The 20,100-nt window shown below is 32.2% G+C and overlaps 1 protein-coding gene across 2 annotated transcripts in view; it reads right to left on the bottom strand.

Moving 5' to 3' along the window:
• Window positions 1-20,100, bottom strand: part of MYBL1 (MYB proto-oncogene like 1) — a 32,643-nt gene that overhangs the window by 9,887 nt on the left and 2,656 nt on the right. Inside the window, exons 2-10 of one of the 2 annotated variants that reach the window (XM_019726342.3) lie at window positions 14,003-14,108; window positions 13,602-13,673; window positions 11,504-11,596; window positions 9,868-10,088; window positions 8,242-8,416; window positions 5,455-5,526; window positions 4,783-4,887; window positions 1,989-2,222; window positions 487-855 (exon numbers count right to left, since the gene is read on the bottom strand). In XM_019726342.3, the coding sequence (XP_019581901.2) occupies window positions 487-855; window positions 1,989-2,222; window positions 4,783-4,887; window positions 5,455-5,526; window positions 8,242-8,416; window positions 9,868-10,088; window positions 11,504-11,596; window positions 13,602-13,673; window positions 14,003-14,108 (1,447 nt within the window). The remainder of the gene's footprint in view (window positions 1-486; window positions 856-1,988; window positions 2,223-4,782; window positions 4,888-5,454; window positions 5,527-8,241; window positions 8,417-9,867; window positions 10,089-11,503; window positions 11,597-13,601; window positions 13,674-14,002; window positions 14,109-20,100) is intronic. The other variant, XM_019726351.3, reaches the window with a different exon arrangement.

The raw sequence follows: 20,100 nt of genomic DNA, 5'->3' as shown, positions 1-20,100 counted from the left end.
CAGAGGTCCCGTTTGCCCTAATTGAAATATTTGCTGCCTAGGACATAACTATCGGAAAAAGCAGGTAGTTCCTGACATCCCCCAAAATCATCTGATACGTGAAATCTTTACAGTGAGCAGTTGTCTATGGATATATACCTGCTATCTGCTAGGAAAGTGGGTATCAGTCTGAGCTCTGTAATTAGATAACTTTGGGCAAATCATTTTACCTTTCTGGGCCTATTTCCTGATGAGTCCAATTAAAAAGAAACTGCATATCCAAAACATTTCTTTTAGCTTTAGAAATTGTAAGACACTATAATGTAAGAACTACGCTTTGTGAGATATCTTCTGATTTATCAGAGCTTAGCATGCTCATGCATACATTTAAATACATTACCCATTTTTATATAATATCAAAGCAACAAACTGCTAGTAAGGATATTAAAGATGTAATTTAATCTAGTTCATCAACATTTGGAAACATAAATGAAACAACACTACTACCTGTGAAGGAGAAAACGGTAGTGTTTTCACCGGCGTGTGCTTTAGTGCTGTGTTGCCGCCATCACTGAATGCGCCGACGCTGAGTTCACTGCCTGGGGACTGACCCGCTCGCATTCTTTTCTTCTTTCTGAGAATGGTTGGTGGGGTGCTAAACTTGGCCACACTCGGGGATGCTAAAGGAACAGCCTCACTGTCTGCACCATTACAACCATTTTTTTTCCCTTCAAGTACAAGACTGACATTAAATTGACATTCCATGGCTCCTTCGTTGTGTTGAATTCGCATTAGTTTAACTGGAGTGGACTTGACAGGAGAAGCAGCAGCATCAGAAAGATCAAAACTGGTAACATCACTCCATGCTACAGGATCCTGCAAAAGATTCAATTCTTAAAGTGAGTGCTACAGGGTAGTTAACTCTGACCTTGAACATAGGATGATGACTTCCACAGTTAATTAACTACTCATTTTTATCAGTAGAAATAGGCTTTCCTTGTTCATTATTTTTTAAGCAAGACCACTTGACAGGAACACATTGTGGTTTTACTACAACTCCAGTTTGGAACATCCCCAAATAATATTTCATCTAATTCAGTAGCTGAAGCTTACTGTCAAAGTATTTTAAATAAAAGGAACAAATTATTTTAAGTTATTATCGAAGAATAAAATTTATCATAAAACTTCCCACTCTATTTCACATCAGGAAAATACTATCAAATTCTACATAATCATTTGGTAATGCATATGGAACATCTTCAACATGGTCATGTACTTTGATCCAGAAATTCAATTTAACTGAAGGACATAATCATGATTTTGCACAAAGCTTTACATAATACGTTCTGCAACTTGTAATACTGATAAACTGAACACCACCTAAATATCCAATAATAATGGTATACTGGGTAAATAAATTTCGTTACACTCATATGAGAGAATACTATGAAGCCATTAAAATTCAAGTTTAAGAAATAGTTAAAAAAGAACATGCTCATGATATAATAAGAGAAAAAAATCCACAAACATAACACATAAGTATATATCTGGCTTTAAAAATAGATGAATATGTGTGTTTTACATGCATAGAACACAGTCTGAAAGGGAAATACCTCAAATCACTAACTGGTTTATAGAAGATTTTAATTTTCTTCATTTCAGTATTCTCTAGTTTCCATCTATTTCTAATATATTTGTACAACTTGTACAACAAAAAAGTGAACTGTTAAATTTTTAATTTTTAACAATTCTATACAAGGTACATACTTGAGAAATATTTATATATATATGTATACATATATATATACATATATATATATATATATATATATATATATATATATATATATATATTTATTCCAGAAGTCACTGAAAAATATCAAAACAAAATTAAATATAACATACAAAGTAATGCTTAACATAAAACTGGTCAGTGACCATTGAGTCTCTGAACATGAAACCATGTCTCTAAAATTGAGCTTTTGATAATCTCACTGTTTCACACTTACAGATTCAATAAGTTCAAGAGTCTCTGCAAATTCTGGGATGGTCTGTAGAGAGGACAGCACAGCATTTGCCTCTACGGCCAGGAACTTTGTGGGAGAATTCTGCTGAGCAGACACAGTTTGATTTTCATCCATACTGTAAAATTCATTCGTGTGTTCCTCGAGGCTATTTAGAGTATTAGCCATGCTATCATCCATGAGGAAATTACCAGACCAATTAGAAAAGCTTCCAGGCTGCTAAAAGTACAAGAGAAATTTCAATACTATTTGTCATTTCTAACGTAAGCATAAATTTGGATTGTAAGTAAGAGCTTTTTCTAGAACATACTTTACAACATTTCAGCTAAAAATATAGTAGCTAATATAGTCTTTCCTCAAAATTGATATAAAAATATTTTAATTAAACTTCATTATCTTGTCTATATTTCTTTATTCGAACTAAATTTGTTTTTAAATTTATAAAATTATAGTGAGATGAAACAAGCGTGTATATTCAACATAAAGTCTAAATTCCTAGAATCTGGCCTCTCCCTTTCAAACTTCATGGCCCAACACTTCCTCCTCCCAGGGAATACCCACCCAACTATAGGACTTGCAATTCCCTGATCAGTTAGTCTTTTACCCTGAGTGTTTCTGCACATACTGCTGTTGCCTTTATCAAGAGTGCTCCCCAACCTAACGACCAGGGAAAACTCCTACTCCCCATTTAAGATACATTTGAATACTGGAAAATACTTCCATCTGACTATACACTTTTAGCTGTTCCATTTATAATAATGACCTAGCTCATCTACTTGGCTAATATATAATCATTGCCTGTCTTTCAAGACTGAGCTCAACCAGAATTTCTTCCAGGAACCCTTCCCTGACTACCTCAGTCTCAATTAGGCACATCTCCTATGTGCTCCCATAATGCTCTGTGGCTGATGTTATCACACTGTATCCCGCTTCTTGTCTCTGTTCCCATTGCAGAGCAAATGCTTTGACGTCAGGGACTGTGCCATCTCTCTTTCTCTCTGTAGAGATGTACACTTGGCAATTTACTTATCTTTTGAGCCTAGTTTCCTAGTGTCTCATAATAAAAAAACAAGAAAAGAGGCCTTGAAGAGTCATGACTAAGAAACAATACATAATTTGAAAGTTGTTAAAAGAGTAGATCCTAAGAGTTCTTATCACAAGGAAAAGAAAACTTCTTTTCTTTTTCCTTTCACTGGGGAAAAAAGAAACAATATGTACTGCTACATGTCATTGCACTGTCCAACAGAACTTTCTGAGGTGATAAAAATGTTCTACATCTGAAGCTGCTCAGTATAGAAGCCACTAACCACATGAGCAACCAAAATGAGGCTAGTGCAACTGAAGAGCTGAATTTTTAAATTTTATTTAAAATTAAATGTGGCTAGTAACTACTGCATTCTAGAGAGCACATTGCCCCAGTCCATAGGAAGTACTCAATAAATGGTACCTATTACTATTAGAAATGAAAATTGCTAGACTGTGTTAGTCACAATAACAAAACCATACGTTCCAAGTTAAGTAAGGTGAAAAAACAAGTTTTCAACACTGTGACAAAATAAGTTCCACCTGTTTTAAAGTTTCCTAAAAATAAAAGAAATTAAAGCAATATTATTTCTCTAACAGAGTTTACAATCACTTCCTGGAGAAAGTTTTCAAACCATAAGCATTTCGATTGAGTTTGTAGGTAGGAAAAAGATGCAAAAAGGGAGATCACTGGAAAAACCAGAGGGTTGTAACCACACACACACACACCCGAATCTGAATCCCTAATGATAAACCACCTACTTGACAAAGTACAGAGGTAAGTACACTTCACGTCTTCCTATTTTCCCATCGTTTTTTGCAGCTTCAAAACAAAAACTACTTTTCCGATGGTGTATATCTTTATTATAATTAACAAACATCATATTTATTAATACTCTCTGAACAGTATAAAGATATCACCAGTTGCCTCATAATACTATTTCAAGATCTCAAGTTATTCTATTTAGTAATTTTGTATTAGTTCCCAGTCTCTCTAAATGTCCCTTCATTCATCCCCAAACCAAGAAAAACCCTTTCCAAAATGTAAAAGTGTCAGGATATTAAACTTTTAAAACTGTCATTTAGTATAAGCTTTTTTTTCCCTTTTAATCCATCTAGCATAGCCTATTTAACTTAGGTAGAATGATTACCCTTTATCCTAATTAAATATTCCTAGTTATTCTCATCAACCAAATCTCAGACAATAGTTTTCACACCTGGTATCCAAAACCCAGCATCCATATCAAAATTTCTTTAGCGAGAATAAAATCTAAATGTTCCTTTTTCCCAATTTTTCCAATTTACTAAATATACTAAATAAGGAAAAAAATTCAAAGACACAATAAAAGTAATTTGGAGCACATAAATCACTACACATCTTTTAAATTATTTGTCAAGCTTAATTCTTTTCTATTAAAGCCATCATTACATGGAGTGTATAAAACCAAAGCCTAATCAAACCCACACATCATTTTCACAAACATATATCAAAAATTACATCTTAAGTCTGCGTGACATTTATGACTCAAGAAGCATCTTAATACAGAACACTGTAAAAGATACTCAGAGATACTTATCAAAATCAGGCAACTGCAAAGTTACTAATTTGAAAGACCCTTTGTAGTTCTTATTAAAATCTGGTCATACTGAATATGCTTTCCACTTGTTGCAATATGAAAGTCAATGCTGATGAAAACTAGAAAAGCATATAAAGGATTCTTACAGTAAACTTTAAACATTTAACCTTATTTCTTACCGATGGAACTCGCTTTCTTCTAACTTCATTCTCAGCTGACATAAGAAGCATCTCAAGTTCCTTAATTTTTTTTTCCTTATCAGGATCTTCATCAACAAAGGGTTGCTAAAATAAGTTAAATAAAAAACAGGCTACTTACATAATTGCTTTATTATGCTTAGTGTTCTAATTTTTATTTTCTTCTACACAACATAAAATATATTTTCTCTAATAATGCTAATACTACTAAATCTCACAATCCTTCTGGTGTCTAAAGAGGTGCTGGTAAATATTTTTAATGAAAATATGTGGAAAATTTAAATGCATTAAAAAACTTGTATTGCATCATCTATATCAATTTAAAAATTTATGTCTGGAGTATGTTTTAATTAATTGAATCTTAATACATATTTTCTATCCAATTTACAAAAATATGTCCATTCACAAACTTCATGTTTTACGTTGGAAGAATGAAAAGAACTGCCTTACTGGTGTTGTCAATCACCTTGCATTTGTAGTATGTTTCTCAAACCCACTTAACAAATTTTCTCCTTTAATGTTATAATTCTCAAAGTAAATAGGACAATAGTATTGTTTTTGTCCTAGTTTTATAGGTGAGGAAACAGGCACTATTAGACTTTCAAAAATATGTTTGAAAGTGTTTCTTTTGTTTTATTATAAGTACAAAGTTACCTGAATAAAGGCAGAAGTCTGAACATGCTCTACACAATTGCCTTCAGGTGACACATACTGATAGCCCGGGATCTAAAAAGTAAGTCAATCATTAATATCATATATATAACACTATACAAATATTTAAAATCTGAGGCAAAGCACAAAAACTCTTGATTAAATATCAACATTAAAAGCTCAGAAGTATTTCTTTTAACTTTGAATATTCATATCTACAATAGTTTAATAAATGCCATATTTTGCTGTGTATAATGCGCTCCCGTGTGTAACGCGCACCCACGTTTTTGGCCCAAACTTTCAGGGGAAAAAAAATCTTTCATTTTAATTTTTATTTGTTTACATTTAGGTACTTGTTTTTTGTATTATAAAAGAATTTTAGCATTTATTTTTTAACATAGTATGGTACAAGAAATTTTATGTAACAAACAATTACAAAACACAAGAACAAATACAAGATACAAGAAATTTTATGTACAAATTTACGATATTTACGCATCATAGAAGGCCAAGAACTCTTCCTTGTTGCCAGCTCATCGTAAGTTCAACAAAACCGATGATTGTATTCCAGGGTATTATTTTGCATACAGATATGGTTATTGATTTCTAGAGTTACACTTTTAACTCATAAGCATAAATAAAAGAATTAAAAACATTTATATAGATACAGAATTTGTACTACCCACGTATAATGCGCATCCTTATTTTTCCTTCACCAATTTGGGCAAAAAAGTGCGCATTATACACGGCAAAATACGGTACATCTCTGATCTTTGAATCTACTGATTAAAAGTCATATAACACTTAGGAAAGACCTATCTTCTTCTAAATGAAATATGAGAATTACTTGGCCTAGATTTATCAGCCAATCACTCTATCTATTGACTACAATATCCACCAAATATTTTTTTAAGTCTGCTATTAGAATTGCTCTGTCTCCTGGAGAAGACAAAGTAATTGTCTTCCTATCTTTCAGAGGAAGGGGTTAGTTAGTCCATATGAAGCACTCACAAAGATGGAGACTAAAGCAAATTTTTCAACATCATATCTGCTACTCCTACTACCACCCCATGGCAATTTGTTGGGTAGAAAGATAGGAAAATAAGAAGCTTCTTCTGTTACTTGACTTAGAAAAACAATCAGAATCACTCATGTACCTTTCAATACTCTGAATTAAGTTACTAGACTAAGAATTATTCTGTTCCTTTTCTAAAGCATCTGTAATAAGGATTTTGAAGTTGCATACAAATTTAGTGTGTAATGATGGAAAGAAATGAGAAGGTATTTTTAAAAACTAAAAAAGATAAATATGATACGATATTATTTTCCAAAATGGCCTATCTGAATCACTATCTAATGCAGTATAATTATACTTCTAACATAGAACTTAATTTTCAGAATACTTGACTAGCGTCAGTTATCACTCAACTTGGTAACTCTAATGGATTAAAAACATTATCTTTCTCAAATTTTTCATGAAAATCTGTGACAGTATTTCACACCAATCCATTTTTTTTCTTTCAAGTCAAAATTATCTTTTTAGTAGTTTAAATGAATTGAACCATGAATATATACATCTTTCAAGAATATTAAAAGGTAAACAATTCTTAAAGTACAAGAACTATCTTTATCTTTTCAATATATTTTGATTGAGATTGTTAAACACTCACTTCTTTGTCCCCAAATAATTTTTAAAATTATCTTTCTATGAGTTAAAGAGATAAATTTAAATGGTAACCTTTCTAAGATAGAAGCAGAATGTTTCAGTTTATGCTGCTGAAATCTAGGACTCTAAAGAAAAATGTAAAGAAACATACACCAAAAACCTTAAGATACTGAGTATCAGCAGATAAGTATAATGTCTTCTTCACATGTTTTTCCTATTTGTAAATTAAGATGTCATTACTGTAAGTGGTTCTTTTAAAATTATGTCTTAAAAAACGTCCATTTAATGGAAAAAAAAAATACTAAGCACAGATTTTTAACACTAGCCAAATTTTGTGTTTTGGTAGATACTATGGAGTCCTGACTTACTCTTCACATTGTATGTGACAAGAACAAGAATTGCTCAACATGAAAAAATGGTATGACAGATAGCTAGACAGGGAAATGTAAACAAACCTTATGAAAACTCCTAAACTAATTTCTTACAGGTAGGAAAATGCACTGTAAGGAAACTAGAGCTTGCCCCATTATGAACGTGGGTAATCTCTACTCCAATGAACCTTTCTAAATGAAGACTGAAATCCCTCAACTGGTTGGTTAGCAGAGGAAAAGCAAAGTTAAATGCCATCAAAGAACCAATTATTTACCACACTCTTCAAAACTATGGCTTGAATGATATTTTACTATTTTCTCCTTTATTTTACTATTTTCCCCTTTAAACCATTTTATATACACTTACATCTTAGATATATGGAATACTATAATTACACAAAATTTTTGAAAAACTACAATAGATGTTAAAGCACAGATGACCACTGGCTTTGAATCATAAATGAAGATTCAAAGAATGATAATATTAGGAAATTTTACCAGATAATGTAAAAATTACATGGAAAAGAAACATTTTAAGAAATTTGTTCCCAAAATATCTATCAATCAAAACAAATAGAGATTAAACCGCCACTAATTGTTTAACAGCTAGTTATGGAATATTTTTTCAGCTTGGAAATTCAAATGTCTACTCCCCTTAATACATGTTGTATTTGTCCTATTAAGAAACCAAACACCTTCCCACACCGCAACTAAAGAAATTTTTTAAATAATAAAGGTATTAAAAATATGTGCCTGAACAGGAATGTAAAACTGATTCTGGGTTTGCAAATGGTCCATTGTCGCACAAGGTTTGTGTTGAAGTTTAGCTGAAGATCGTTCTGATTTAATTCCATCTTGTAAGTAGCCCTCCTGTTCCACTTTTCTTCGCATAGTAGAATTCCAATGGTTTTTTATAGAATTATCAGTCCTACAAAATGAAAGTGTGTATTTTTAAAAGAAAAAGAGGATTCCACAAATTTGAATACTGTATAAAATGTACAAAGTACTTCAAAGAAAGTTTACATCTGGTGAAATTAGATACTTTTTTAATTAAAAAATATAAACCATATGTCTATATGTCAGGCCCAGTTCTAAGCACTGGAGACATAGTAGAGAATAAGACAAAGAAATTCCCTCTCTCAGGGAACTTACATTCTCATGGGAAGTGTGGCAGCAGGGAAGGAGGGAAGAATAGAAAAACAAAAAAATATATATAATAAGAAAAATATCAGTGTGATGTAGATCATTAAAGCAGGATAAGAAACACGAGTAACTAGGTGATTAAGTGGTCCAGGAAGGACGATGTGAGGTGACAGTGAAGCTAAGATCTGAATGACAAGAATGAGCCAGATAATACAAGAACAGAAGGAAAAAAAAGAGCATTAAGGGCATAGCAAGGACAAAGACCTTTGAGCCAGGAACAACATGGTCATGAAAAGCAAACCACAAATTACAGAATCTCAGTATTCTTCTGTACTTCTTAGAACAAAATACCTATGAAAGAAAGAGTTCACCGCCCCCTTTTCACCTAAGTTCCCTTTAGATAAGTGTAAATCTTCAACCTACAGCTACTTGTAGTGTAAATTCCATCCTCTATAAAATATACAAACATTTACTGAGAGCCTGATTTATGTTAAGGCACTAAGCTAGGTTCTATGGACAGTAAAAAGATGTATGAGATTTAAAACATCAGAAGTTCCTTATCTATGAAGACAGCAATGTTTGCTCTGCATATGTCACAGTATATGAAGATTAATTAAGAATATATGTAAAAGCATTTTACAAACTATTAAGTACTATACAGATAGGGATTAATATAAAAAACAAATGCATATCTTCTGAGATACAGATTTGAACCAGTGCAACGTATAGTGTACATAGCACATCCCTGCCCGAAAGTAATTCTGTATTTTAGCCACACAAATATATGCACTACTCCCATGATTTGAATCACACCATAATTAATTAAGAATTGAATTTTCTCTAGTACGCTTTTATAGCAGTTTATTTCAGCCAGTGTATTTGTTATTCTCTGTTCGATACAGATTCCATTTCCCCAACAGAGTTTGTACCAAGACGGTCTGCCTGACTGGCATTGATATGTAAACATAATTTTGGGAGCGTAGTAAACTTTCATAATCCAAAGGACTATCATTTTATTGCGCAAATTATTGCTATGAAATATTTCATTAAAAAAGTAATTATATCCCTTACCACAGAATATATTAACAAATAGTTCCAAAGGGTTGCTTGTATTATAGTTTAAAATTTAATTATAAATAAAATAAAAGTCATGGGGTACTTGCAAATATATTTAACACTAATGTAATAAAGATCAAGTTTAAGTACAGAAAAATGTATATACATTTATATAAGCACCTTCCAGGAAGTAGTTTGGCAATTTCTGCCCAACGATTTCCCAACCGCTTATGTGCTTCATAAATGATCCTGTCCTCCTCTTCTGTCCAGGAAGATTTCTTTACCTCGGGATTCAGATGATTATGCCATCTTTCTCTACACTGCTTGCCTATTCTTCCTTTCAAATGTTTTGCAATTAAAGACCATCTTTTTGGCCCATATTTCTGAACTAATTCAATAACCTAAGAAACAGAAAAACAAAGTTTAAAAAACATCACCTTGACAGATGTTAAAACATAACTCAACAAGACAAACAAATGAGAAACAAAAACTCATAGACACAGACAATAGTTTAGTGGTTACCAGAGGGTAAAGGGGGAGGAGGGTAGTAGATGAGGGTAAAGGGGATCAAATATATGATGATGGAAGGAGAACTGACTCTGGGTGGTGAACACACAATGTGATTTATAGATGATGTAATACAGAATTGTACAACTGAAATCTATGTAACTTTACTAACAATTGTCACCCAATAAACTTTAATTGGGAAAAAAAACATAACTCAAGAATACTATTTTTGACACCTGAAACTAATAATCAAATTAAACTTAAAAAAAAGAATACTACTTTTTAAAAAATGCATTAAATGCAAGCCACAACTACAACTTAAAAAAACAATTTTACCAATAAATACTACTTCAGTATTTGCCAAGTTCAAAAATTGATCCCAAACTTATCTAAAATTTGCAAGGTGCTAATTAAAGTGACTTGTAAATTAAATTGTTTTCATACAAAATGAATTTAAAATAACAGTAAAAATGGTAAGATTTATGTATTTTTTATTCTTACATCTTAAAAAAAAAAGCTTCAGCTGAAAGCCAAATAAATCAAGCAGGAAGAATCTACAGTTATCTTTTCATTTTTTCCTTTCTCAAACTAAAAAGACATAAGTCACACATTTTAAAACTTAGCATTAGCCATCAAGTAAATCAGATCAGTTCTGAGCTTAATGAAGTAATTTTTTTTTGAGTGGCAATAAGAATACTCTAATTCCCCAACTACATTAACAAGTTTTATGCCATAAAGGACATGAACGAAAGGGCAATTCCAAGTGGAGGACTGAAACTCTCCCATTCTTTTATAATACAAAGAATTATCTTGCTTTTTAAATCATCCAACCCTTTGGAAACATAATGCTCTGATATCTACCTTATTTGGGGGCTTATTATAGGTCAACAGGGAAAGTTAAGAATGACTTCCTCACATATAGTGTTAACAGATAAAATAAAAATTAAATTCTGTTTTTAAAATGTTTACTCAGTTTTCAGAAACTATACGCTAAATGTTGTGAGCCTAAAGTCTAAACAAGGTGACTAAGCTGACAGTATTTTTTTCCTTTTGCAAACCAAACTCTCAGACAGAAAAGGCTATATATAGTTTTTAATATATACATAAATTCACTAAAAACTACATTAAAAACTACATTTCAAGACACTTAATTCATTAAAAACTACATTTCAAGACACTTAACTTTTAATTATTATGCAAGCAGCACCCAGAGAACAAAATCAAAGTCATTTAAAGGTCAAAACAATGTACTAGGAAGAAAAATAAGCTAATCCACCTACACAGTGGAAAAAAAAAATGAACATGTTACCCTCTGATCTTCTTCTTTAGTCCAGGGACCCTTTATCAATTCTGGATTTAAAACTTTCTGCCATCGATGCTGGCACTGAAAGTCAGAACGATTCTGAAAGAATTTAGATGATTTTGTTATTGAACAACTGTCTTCCAGAAAGCAAGTCAACCCACACTTATGTCTCACAACCTTAAGAATGAAGTCTTCAAGAACAATGCATTCAACAGCATTCCTTAAATATGTCATATTTACTTTACATGCCTGTGTCCCAATTCTTTGTGTTTTTTGTTTGTTTGTTTGTTTGTTTTTTTACTAAGGTCATTGGCTGGGATCAGAGTACAAATAAAAACAAGACATATTTGAAATCAAAGTATTTGTCTCTATACTATGCCTTATAAAACAGCAAGCAGAAAAGCTATGACACAAATACTGCCCATAAAAAACGTCTATAAGGTTGAGAAATAAAAGGGAGTAAACAGAAAACTATACAAAGCAGATAAAAGAACTCAAGTAGCATAGCAGTCTGGATTCATACAGTACAGAAGTAATAACTCTACACAATTAAAAAAAACCCTAAAGGCATTACTAGACTAGTGCATGGTATTTAAAGGATGGTTACACATGATGACTCCCAAGTTATCAAGAAAAAATAAAAACGTATCTATACGTATAGAGGGTGTGCATTATTTAGCACTTAAATTATTTAACTATTGAAGCTTAAAAAGAAACATGAATTTACCAGGATAAGAAAACCTTATGTAGAAACATCTCAAACTCCACAAATGATTAATAAATGCAGTCTTACTTTATTTAGTCAATCCATGACCTAGTAACACCTATGGATTACAGTGATGATGATAACCAATAACTAACTTTTCATTAGTGATTCATTGTTTACAAAGATATTAGTTCATATATAGGATTACAAATAATTTAGAAGTATATAAAGGGATAGATACAAATACTTTGTTTACCAATAGCTCTGTCTTTGTGCTAGTGGACTTCAAATTATTTTTATTCAAACTGAGTGTCTTCATTTATGGCTTCTGTACATCAATGCTGATCCATTTTGAGGCTATCACTTCAAAATAATCAGGTCGATCCTGTTATGTTCTTGTAGCATTTCTCTGTTCACTTCATTTGCTGTTATACAGTTGAAGTTAAACTGATAAAGCTAATGTAAACAACTGTCCTAATTTAGCTTCCATTTATTGAACATCTGCAAAATGTCAGGAACTATGCCAAACATCCTATATGTTATTTCTAATTCTCACAAAATTACTACAAAAACGAGTATTATTATTGATGAAAAAGCCAAAGGCCAAAGAGGCTGAAATTTTTCTAAGACATTCGAACATAATTCAGACTGACTCCAAAACTTATGCTCTTTCCATGATTTGGTCTCAATTTTCAGGTCATGTTAAAAGGCATTAAAACAACATAGAAAGAACACAGGCAACATGGTTTCTGAAACCCATGGTAGTAAATACAGAAATTCAAATATGAATATTTTGTCTTACTACCTACAGTATAGTAAGGAACAAATAAAAGTACATGTGAAAATACCTTGTAAATTATAAAATTATTAGGTTGGTAACCGCAAAAGTAATTGTGGTTTAAAAGGTTAAAAATAATTGCAAAAAACCACAAGTACTTTTGCACCAACCTAATTAATACATGCTAATGAATAGTCTGTGAATACTAGTATGGTGAACAGTAAGTATAATTTAAAAAAAAAAAATCTGTTAACACTTTAAAATGTAAGCATTTTATGACAAACTTTTCAACAACACCTTTTCTTATTAGCTATCGAATATTTCAATGTATTCAACTTCTTTCAAAATGTTTTAGCATTTATCAGCAAATATTTATAAAGCCCTACTCAAACTTAATTATCATTCTTATTTTAGATTAGTAATCTTTAGGGCCCTGGATAAACTAATTACTAGAACATCAGGCTTTCGAAGCCATTGGCAACTATAGGAGGACCAGAAGAGATGTTTTTAGAAAAGAAACCTAAATCTAAAATAATGTAGACATACTCTTTTAAAAACAGCAAATTTAACCCATTGATTTAAATCACCCATTATATACAGAAATATAATGTTTTACTTACTTGAAGATGACTAGCAATTAGAGTCCAATCATCAGTTCCATGTTGTTCAACCAACTTCTTTAACTTATCATCCTAGTAAAACAGGTTTGAATATTAGAAAGCTTTCCCCCACCCTGTTCCTCTGTCCCTGAATATAGATAACTCTCCAGTTCTTTCATGGCGTTATCCGGTGGCCATTGTTAGCAGGCCTGAAGCCATTGTAACACAAGTTCTCCCATTTACTATACTTTTTCTGTCAGTCTCAACATCAATGCACTATTCATGTGTCTGGTTGAAGAAAAATAATGTGCAAATTAGTTGATGGAAAACTTTTCTCATGTTTTGTTTTTAAATATTTTTCAGATCTATAATATTATGAATAAATACAAGGATGAAATCAGTAAACCTTATCAGATAATCACCTCGTCTCTTGTCCACTTTACTCTGTTCCAGAGCTTCTTCAATCCTTTTTGCTGTGGTACTTCATAATCATGATCAGCATACTGAAGGTCATCATCCTCATCCTCACTAAAAAAAACAATTGTGAAATCAAGAATTTTATTTAAATTTGCATGACTGAAGAAACCACTCAGATTAAAAGACACATATCCAATCAGATTATTCACAGTATAAAAGAATTTAAGAGACATACCGTATTTCCCCGAAAATAAGCCCTAACCGGAAAGTAAGCCCTAGCATGATTTTTCAGGATGACATCCCTGAATGTAACCCCTAATGCATCTTTTGGAGCAAAAATTAATACAAGGCTCAGTCTTAGTTTTGGGGAAACACGACACAACGGAGAAGAGCTATAGTTCTTACTGACACCGGAGAGATGAGGGTGGATTGCCACCATGGTCCAAGTGATAATCTTTACATCATACTAAGGGGTTTGACCTTTATTCTTTTTTACCTTTATCCTAAAGAGTTAAAAGATTTTAAGGGAGTCAAAGATAAATATCTTGTGTTTCAGATAAGTCACTGGCAGGAGTGTGGAGAAATGGTGGGAGGAAGACAAATTGGTAATCTTTTATAATAACCCAAGTAAGGAATTATTAGGACCTGACAATGGTAATGATAAAATACAAAACACAGCTAATTAAAAGACACAATGAAAAAAATGATCCATTAATAATACCACCAACAACAAAAAGATAAAATATGTAGAAATAACTTGAATGTACAAGATCAAGGTACAGTAAACAATAAAACAAGTTTGAGACACAGAAGACTTGAACATATGGAAAAACATCCAGACCACATTCTTAGAAAGGAAAAAAATATTAGAGATGTCCATTCTCCCTAAATTAATAGCAAAGTATACTGTAGAGAAACAATAAATAAAACAGAATGGCACTGGCATATGAACAGATTCATAGATCAATGGAACAGAATAGAATACTCAGAAGAAAAAAAAAAACTCATATGGGAATTTGGTAAATTATAACAGTAACATACCAAATCAGTGGGGTAAAGATGGACTTTTCAATAAATGGTAAGACACTGAGTAGCTATTTAAAAAAAATAAAGTTCAAGTCCTACTTTAAAATTACAAAATTCAGATGACGCAAATATTTTAGTTTTTTAAAAATGAAATTATAATAGTACTATAAGAAAATAGGGTAGAATTCTATTTTTATATTATTGAATAAAAGAGATCTAAATGTGACAAAAATCAAGAAACCATAAAAGAACAAACTGACTAAGGTAATAATAGTGGCAATGAAAAGAAGCACATGAAACTGAGAAACATTAAAGAGGTAGAAACAAGATTTTACAACGGATGGGTATGAGAGACATAGGAGAAGGAGGAGTCAAGGATGACTCCCAAATTTCCAGTTTTGGAAGCACACAGAGAGCTATTCACTGAGGTAAGGAATAGAGTAGGAGAAACAACTTTGGGAGGGAGAACGGGATGGGGAGAGTAAGCAGTTTTAGACTAGCTGATTTCAAGACACTTGAGAAATATACAGGTGGATATATATATATATAACAGCACTGTCCAAAGAAATGTAATGCAAGCCACATATGTAATTCCCTAGTAGCCAGGTTTTAAAAAAATAGAAATAGGTGAAATTAATTTTAATAATTAATATTATTTAACCCAATATATAAAAAATTATCATTCCAACATAATCATGGAATACTTCACATTCCTTTTTTCTTATTAAAGTCTTCAAAATCTTTTATACAGTACATCGCAATTCAGACTGGCCACGTTTCAAAAGCTCAACAGCCACATGTGGATAGTGGCTCTGTCCTATTGGACAGAGCCGATCTAGAAGGAAACTGGGCACCCGTGTAAGTAGCATGTGGCACAGAGAGGTGGCTCAACATCATTATTTTTGCATAGGCTGATTGCCTAACAATATTCAAAATTATTTTTGCTTTTCTAGATTCAACTCTTTTCCAAAATTCATTCTGATTTCAAATAGCAAAAGTTCGATGATTTGTTTAACCTTACTGTAATACACTTTATAACATATAGGTAGCTCCTAATATCTACATATAGTTTCAATCTTAGAAAAATGAAGGCCTAGATTTAATAGATACTGTCTACAAATCTTTTGCAGGAACTTCATTTCCCTTGATTTGTCAATGCCATAGGACCAAAATTCATCATCTGACCGAAGCAAGACACCACGATCCTCTATTCCACTACCTATGATATTTATCCAACTTTAGTTCAATGCACTTTAATATTCAAATGCTCTCTCCCAAAAGCCAATGTCTATTTGTAACAATAATCTGCCACTTCTAATTACATAAATGCTTGTTTTGTTAAACTATGCCAAAAATAAAAACACGGGTTTAATTAAAGAAAATACTTGCTGTTTGCAGCCATCTTTGGCTATTAGAAATATTACCTGACTAGCCAATATTATTTAACTTGGAGATGGTTCTGGAACCAATGACTTCATACATTTCTAAGGCGGTTACAAATCAGATTAAACACCATACACTGAAACATTCTGTCCAGTTTGTATGTACACATGGCATCTACCCTTCCTTCTCTATGCTCGGCACAGTTGCCAACCTTCCCCACCAAAGCGTAAGCTCAGGAGTGCAGAGTATGTCTGATATGTTCACCTGTCCACACCAAGCACAGCACCTGCCATTCAAATATGTATGTGTACAATTAATGATCTTTACTCTTTCACCTCCTCCAAGTGCTCTGTATTCCAAAATTCCCTCACTCCCTTTCAACCCAGTCTAAACTTTACCTCCCTCAACACGGCAGATCTCAAGTGAATATAAGAAAACATTTTTTTAACAAATGAAAAATGACTCTTAGGAGGTGAAAGGCATTCATTCCCATTTGTTAAAAAGGACTTTCAAAATCCAAATGCACCTCCAAGTGGAAAAATATAAGAAGCCGAACCTGCTGAAATAACATTTAAAAAAGTATTCAGTACAGAAAGGGTTCTTTGGAGCGTCTACTAATGTTGCCTAACCTTTCCTAGAACTGTCTCTAGCAAGTTTACCACTTCCTGCCATCCCAAACAGCCCTCTGTTGTGCTTTTCACAGGTTTCCCTCTCCTTCCTCCCCTCAGATCCCAAAAGCTTCCACAACAGCATTTTGAAACTGCTTTAAAAATCAGGTTATTTGTAGATTAAAACAATTTTTAATTTGGGGACTTGCCCATATAAATCTTGAGTATTCACAAAATATCTACATCAAAGCTAATCTGTACGAAATTCACCTTAAGGTTCTTACAAACTATTTTAAGAATATGAGTCCAAAAACACTACTTGGGTCAAAAGACTAGTTTCCAAGGAGTAATTTTCCTGAAAGCGTGTTCATTTTAACGTTAAAATTCTCCCTTATTTTGTAACCACATAGCTGATCTGTGAGAAATTTCTATTTCTATATGAGGTTTCATTCTGTTTTGCATCAGTATGGTCATCAATTTCAGGCAGAGTTAAACAGCTCAGTGTTCAGGAAGCTGGGTTTTTTGAGTGGGTGAGTGTGAGGGAGGATTAAAGTAGAATTCTTAGAATCATCTCTCTGCCACGGGGACTTTCCTAGAGTCTATCTACCTAGCTACTTCTTAGTTTTAGCATTAAGTTATTTCTGCGTTATTTTAAGTGATTGTTGAAAGGATGAGGTGACTTTTAAATAAGTGTGATAGAAAAAAATCCTAGAAACTTATCAACAGCACTAACTTCAACAGAAAGATCCTTGAGAAGGCCTACAATTTGCCCCCAAAAAGGGAAAGGATAAAACCCAGTAAGAAACCTCATCAATATTCACTCCACTTTTCACCATTTAATAGTAAAAAGGTCTCACTGCTTAATAATCTGCTCACTTTTTCTGCTTTTTATATCATCTTTTAGCATTTTTGTATTGTAACAATCAATGCTGGTAATATATAATAAATAAAATCAACTTCCTACTGTGTAGGTAAATAACCCATTTCTAGCCTAAGGTGATTAATCCAGAAAACAGCAAAAACAGATGGAATTATTTCTACAGTCACAAAGCAAAAATAGAAGGGGAATTTGGTCTCTGAATCTCCATCCAGGACTTGGTTTCCAGAATCATTCTGTCAGGTTTATTTAAGTCAAAGAAAATATTTATGCTGTTACTGTTAATATATTACCTAAGTACTATAGTCGAATGGAAAGGGTTTGTAGATTATGAATGAACAAAGTGATTAGGGTTGATTATGAAACAGCAAAATGCAACACACGCACACACACACACAAAAATACTATGATTCATTAAGCAAGGAAAATGGTTAAGAGTAATTTCACACTGCGGTGTAAGCTAATAGGATGTGACAGTCATCTTTTGCCTATGAAGTAATACACAAACTAGTCACACTTGACAATATTAAGATAAAACATTCAGAAGAAGTTGAATTTTAAGAGGCCAACTATACCACCTAAAAAGAGTAAAATGAGGCAGACTTTGAGAATTTTAAAAATTTATTTTTATTTGAAAAAAAACTACTGGTTTGAAATTGAGGAAAAATCAGTGGTTTTATAAAATTTGCTCTAATAAAATAACTTCAACTTAATCACATTTTAAATCACAAACTGCATTAAGTCTGAAATTTTCATCATCAACAAATACATCTTTATTATATTATCTTGACAGGATTTTGCATTTTTTAAAAAGTCTAATCAAATTCAAGGTATGAAAATTTACCAGGTTAATTTAATATAGTGAAATCAGGCCACCCAGTGGTTAATACGATGTACTGCATACATGAATATTTCATTTCCAAATCTGGATTGCAAACTAGCATACTAGAGTAAAACAAATTTGACTTCATTTGAACATTATTAATAGCAATACTAAAATAAATACTGAAGAGAGTTTTACCTAGCTATATATAAACAAGAACATTTCTACTTTCCTCCATTTTTAAATGAGAAAAGCTTATTACAAAAGGGTTCAAAATAGGATAGATATTAAATTAGAAGTTACCTTACAGACCATAAAATACAAACCCTTTATAGTAACAGATGAAAAACTGGGATACAGAGTTTACTTGCTTTCCCAAAACAATATTGCTGGTTAATGACAAAGATGAGTTAAAATATCAGTTCTCATATTTCAGTATTCTTGCACCCATAACATTCACTTTGCTGGAGACAACATAGTAAAATTGCTTCCTGCACACACATTTCCACCGAAAATCATCTTCTAATTCAAGAGCTGGCTTTTATCTTTTCAGTTTAATACAGTCACACATAGGTCATCTCAAGTATAAATACCTGAATCTGTTACTACTGAAATAGGCCTTTTGGCTTCTAAATGACATTTTTTAAAGTTTACTTTTAAGGGTAGAACTGGCTTTAAAAACTAAAATTAATTACTTAATACACATGTATGCTAACAATCAAATACATGTTAATAACAGATATACCAATTTTGCTATTGCCTGCAAATTATGTCATTAAAACCCCAGTGGGATCTAAAACTATTTAAAGTCACAACACTAAATGAGCCCTTTTTTTTTAATGTAAATATAGACCACTGACACTACAGCTATCTTAAAGATCAAAAGAGCCAACATTCTTCAGTTGTTTCACACCTGAGGCAACTGTTTTACTCTTTTTTTTTATGCCTATCGTCTTATGCAAAACTTTGATACAGCAAAGTATAATTTTCAGTCAAACAGTTAAATGGTTGTCTAGTGGTGATCTTAAAGTGACTGAATTATTTCTGAATTATTTCCTTTCTCTTTCAATTATAAATTAGCTTCATATTTAATAATAAGATATCTAGAACTCTGTTCTAGAGATACTGGTTTATATGTGTGTGCATGTACATTTATTCCACCTCAAGAGTTTGATCTACACTGTTGTTGCTACAAAATAATAAGCTAATAGACACTTAGTTACATTTTATGCTGCTTTCTGCAAAAACATCTTAGCCAAAGAAATGAGACTAGACTTGCCCAATGAATAGATTTTCCCTTCAAAGCATTTCACATTCTATTACTTTCTAAGATAAATAAGTCATTTATATATATAAGAAATACAATTTAGAACATGAAACATTTAA

This window comes from Rhinolophus sinicus, chromosome 7 (assembly GCF_057876585.1).
Source record: "Rhinolophus sinicus isolate RSI-liver-muscle chromosome 7, RSI-T2T, whole genome shotgun sequence".
NCBI classification, from domain to species: Eukaryota; Metazoa; Chordata; class Mammalia; order Chiroptera; family Rhinolophidae; genus Rhinolophus; species Rhinolophus sinicus.
Note: the sequence above shows the minus strand (reverse complement) of the source record. Positions and strands in the feature narration are given on the sequence as shown.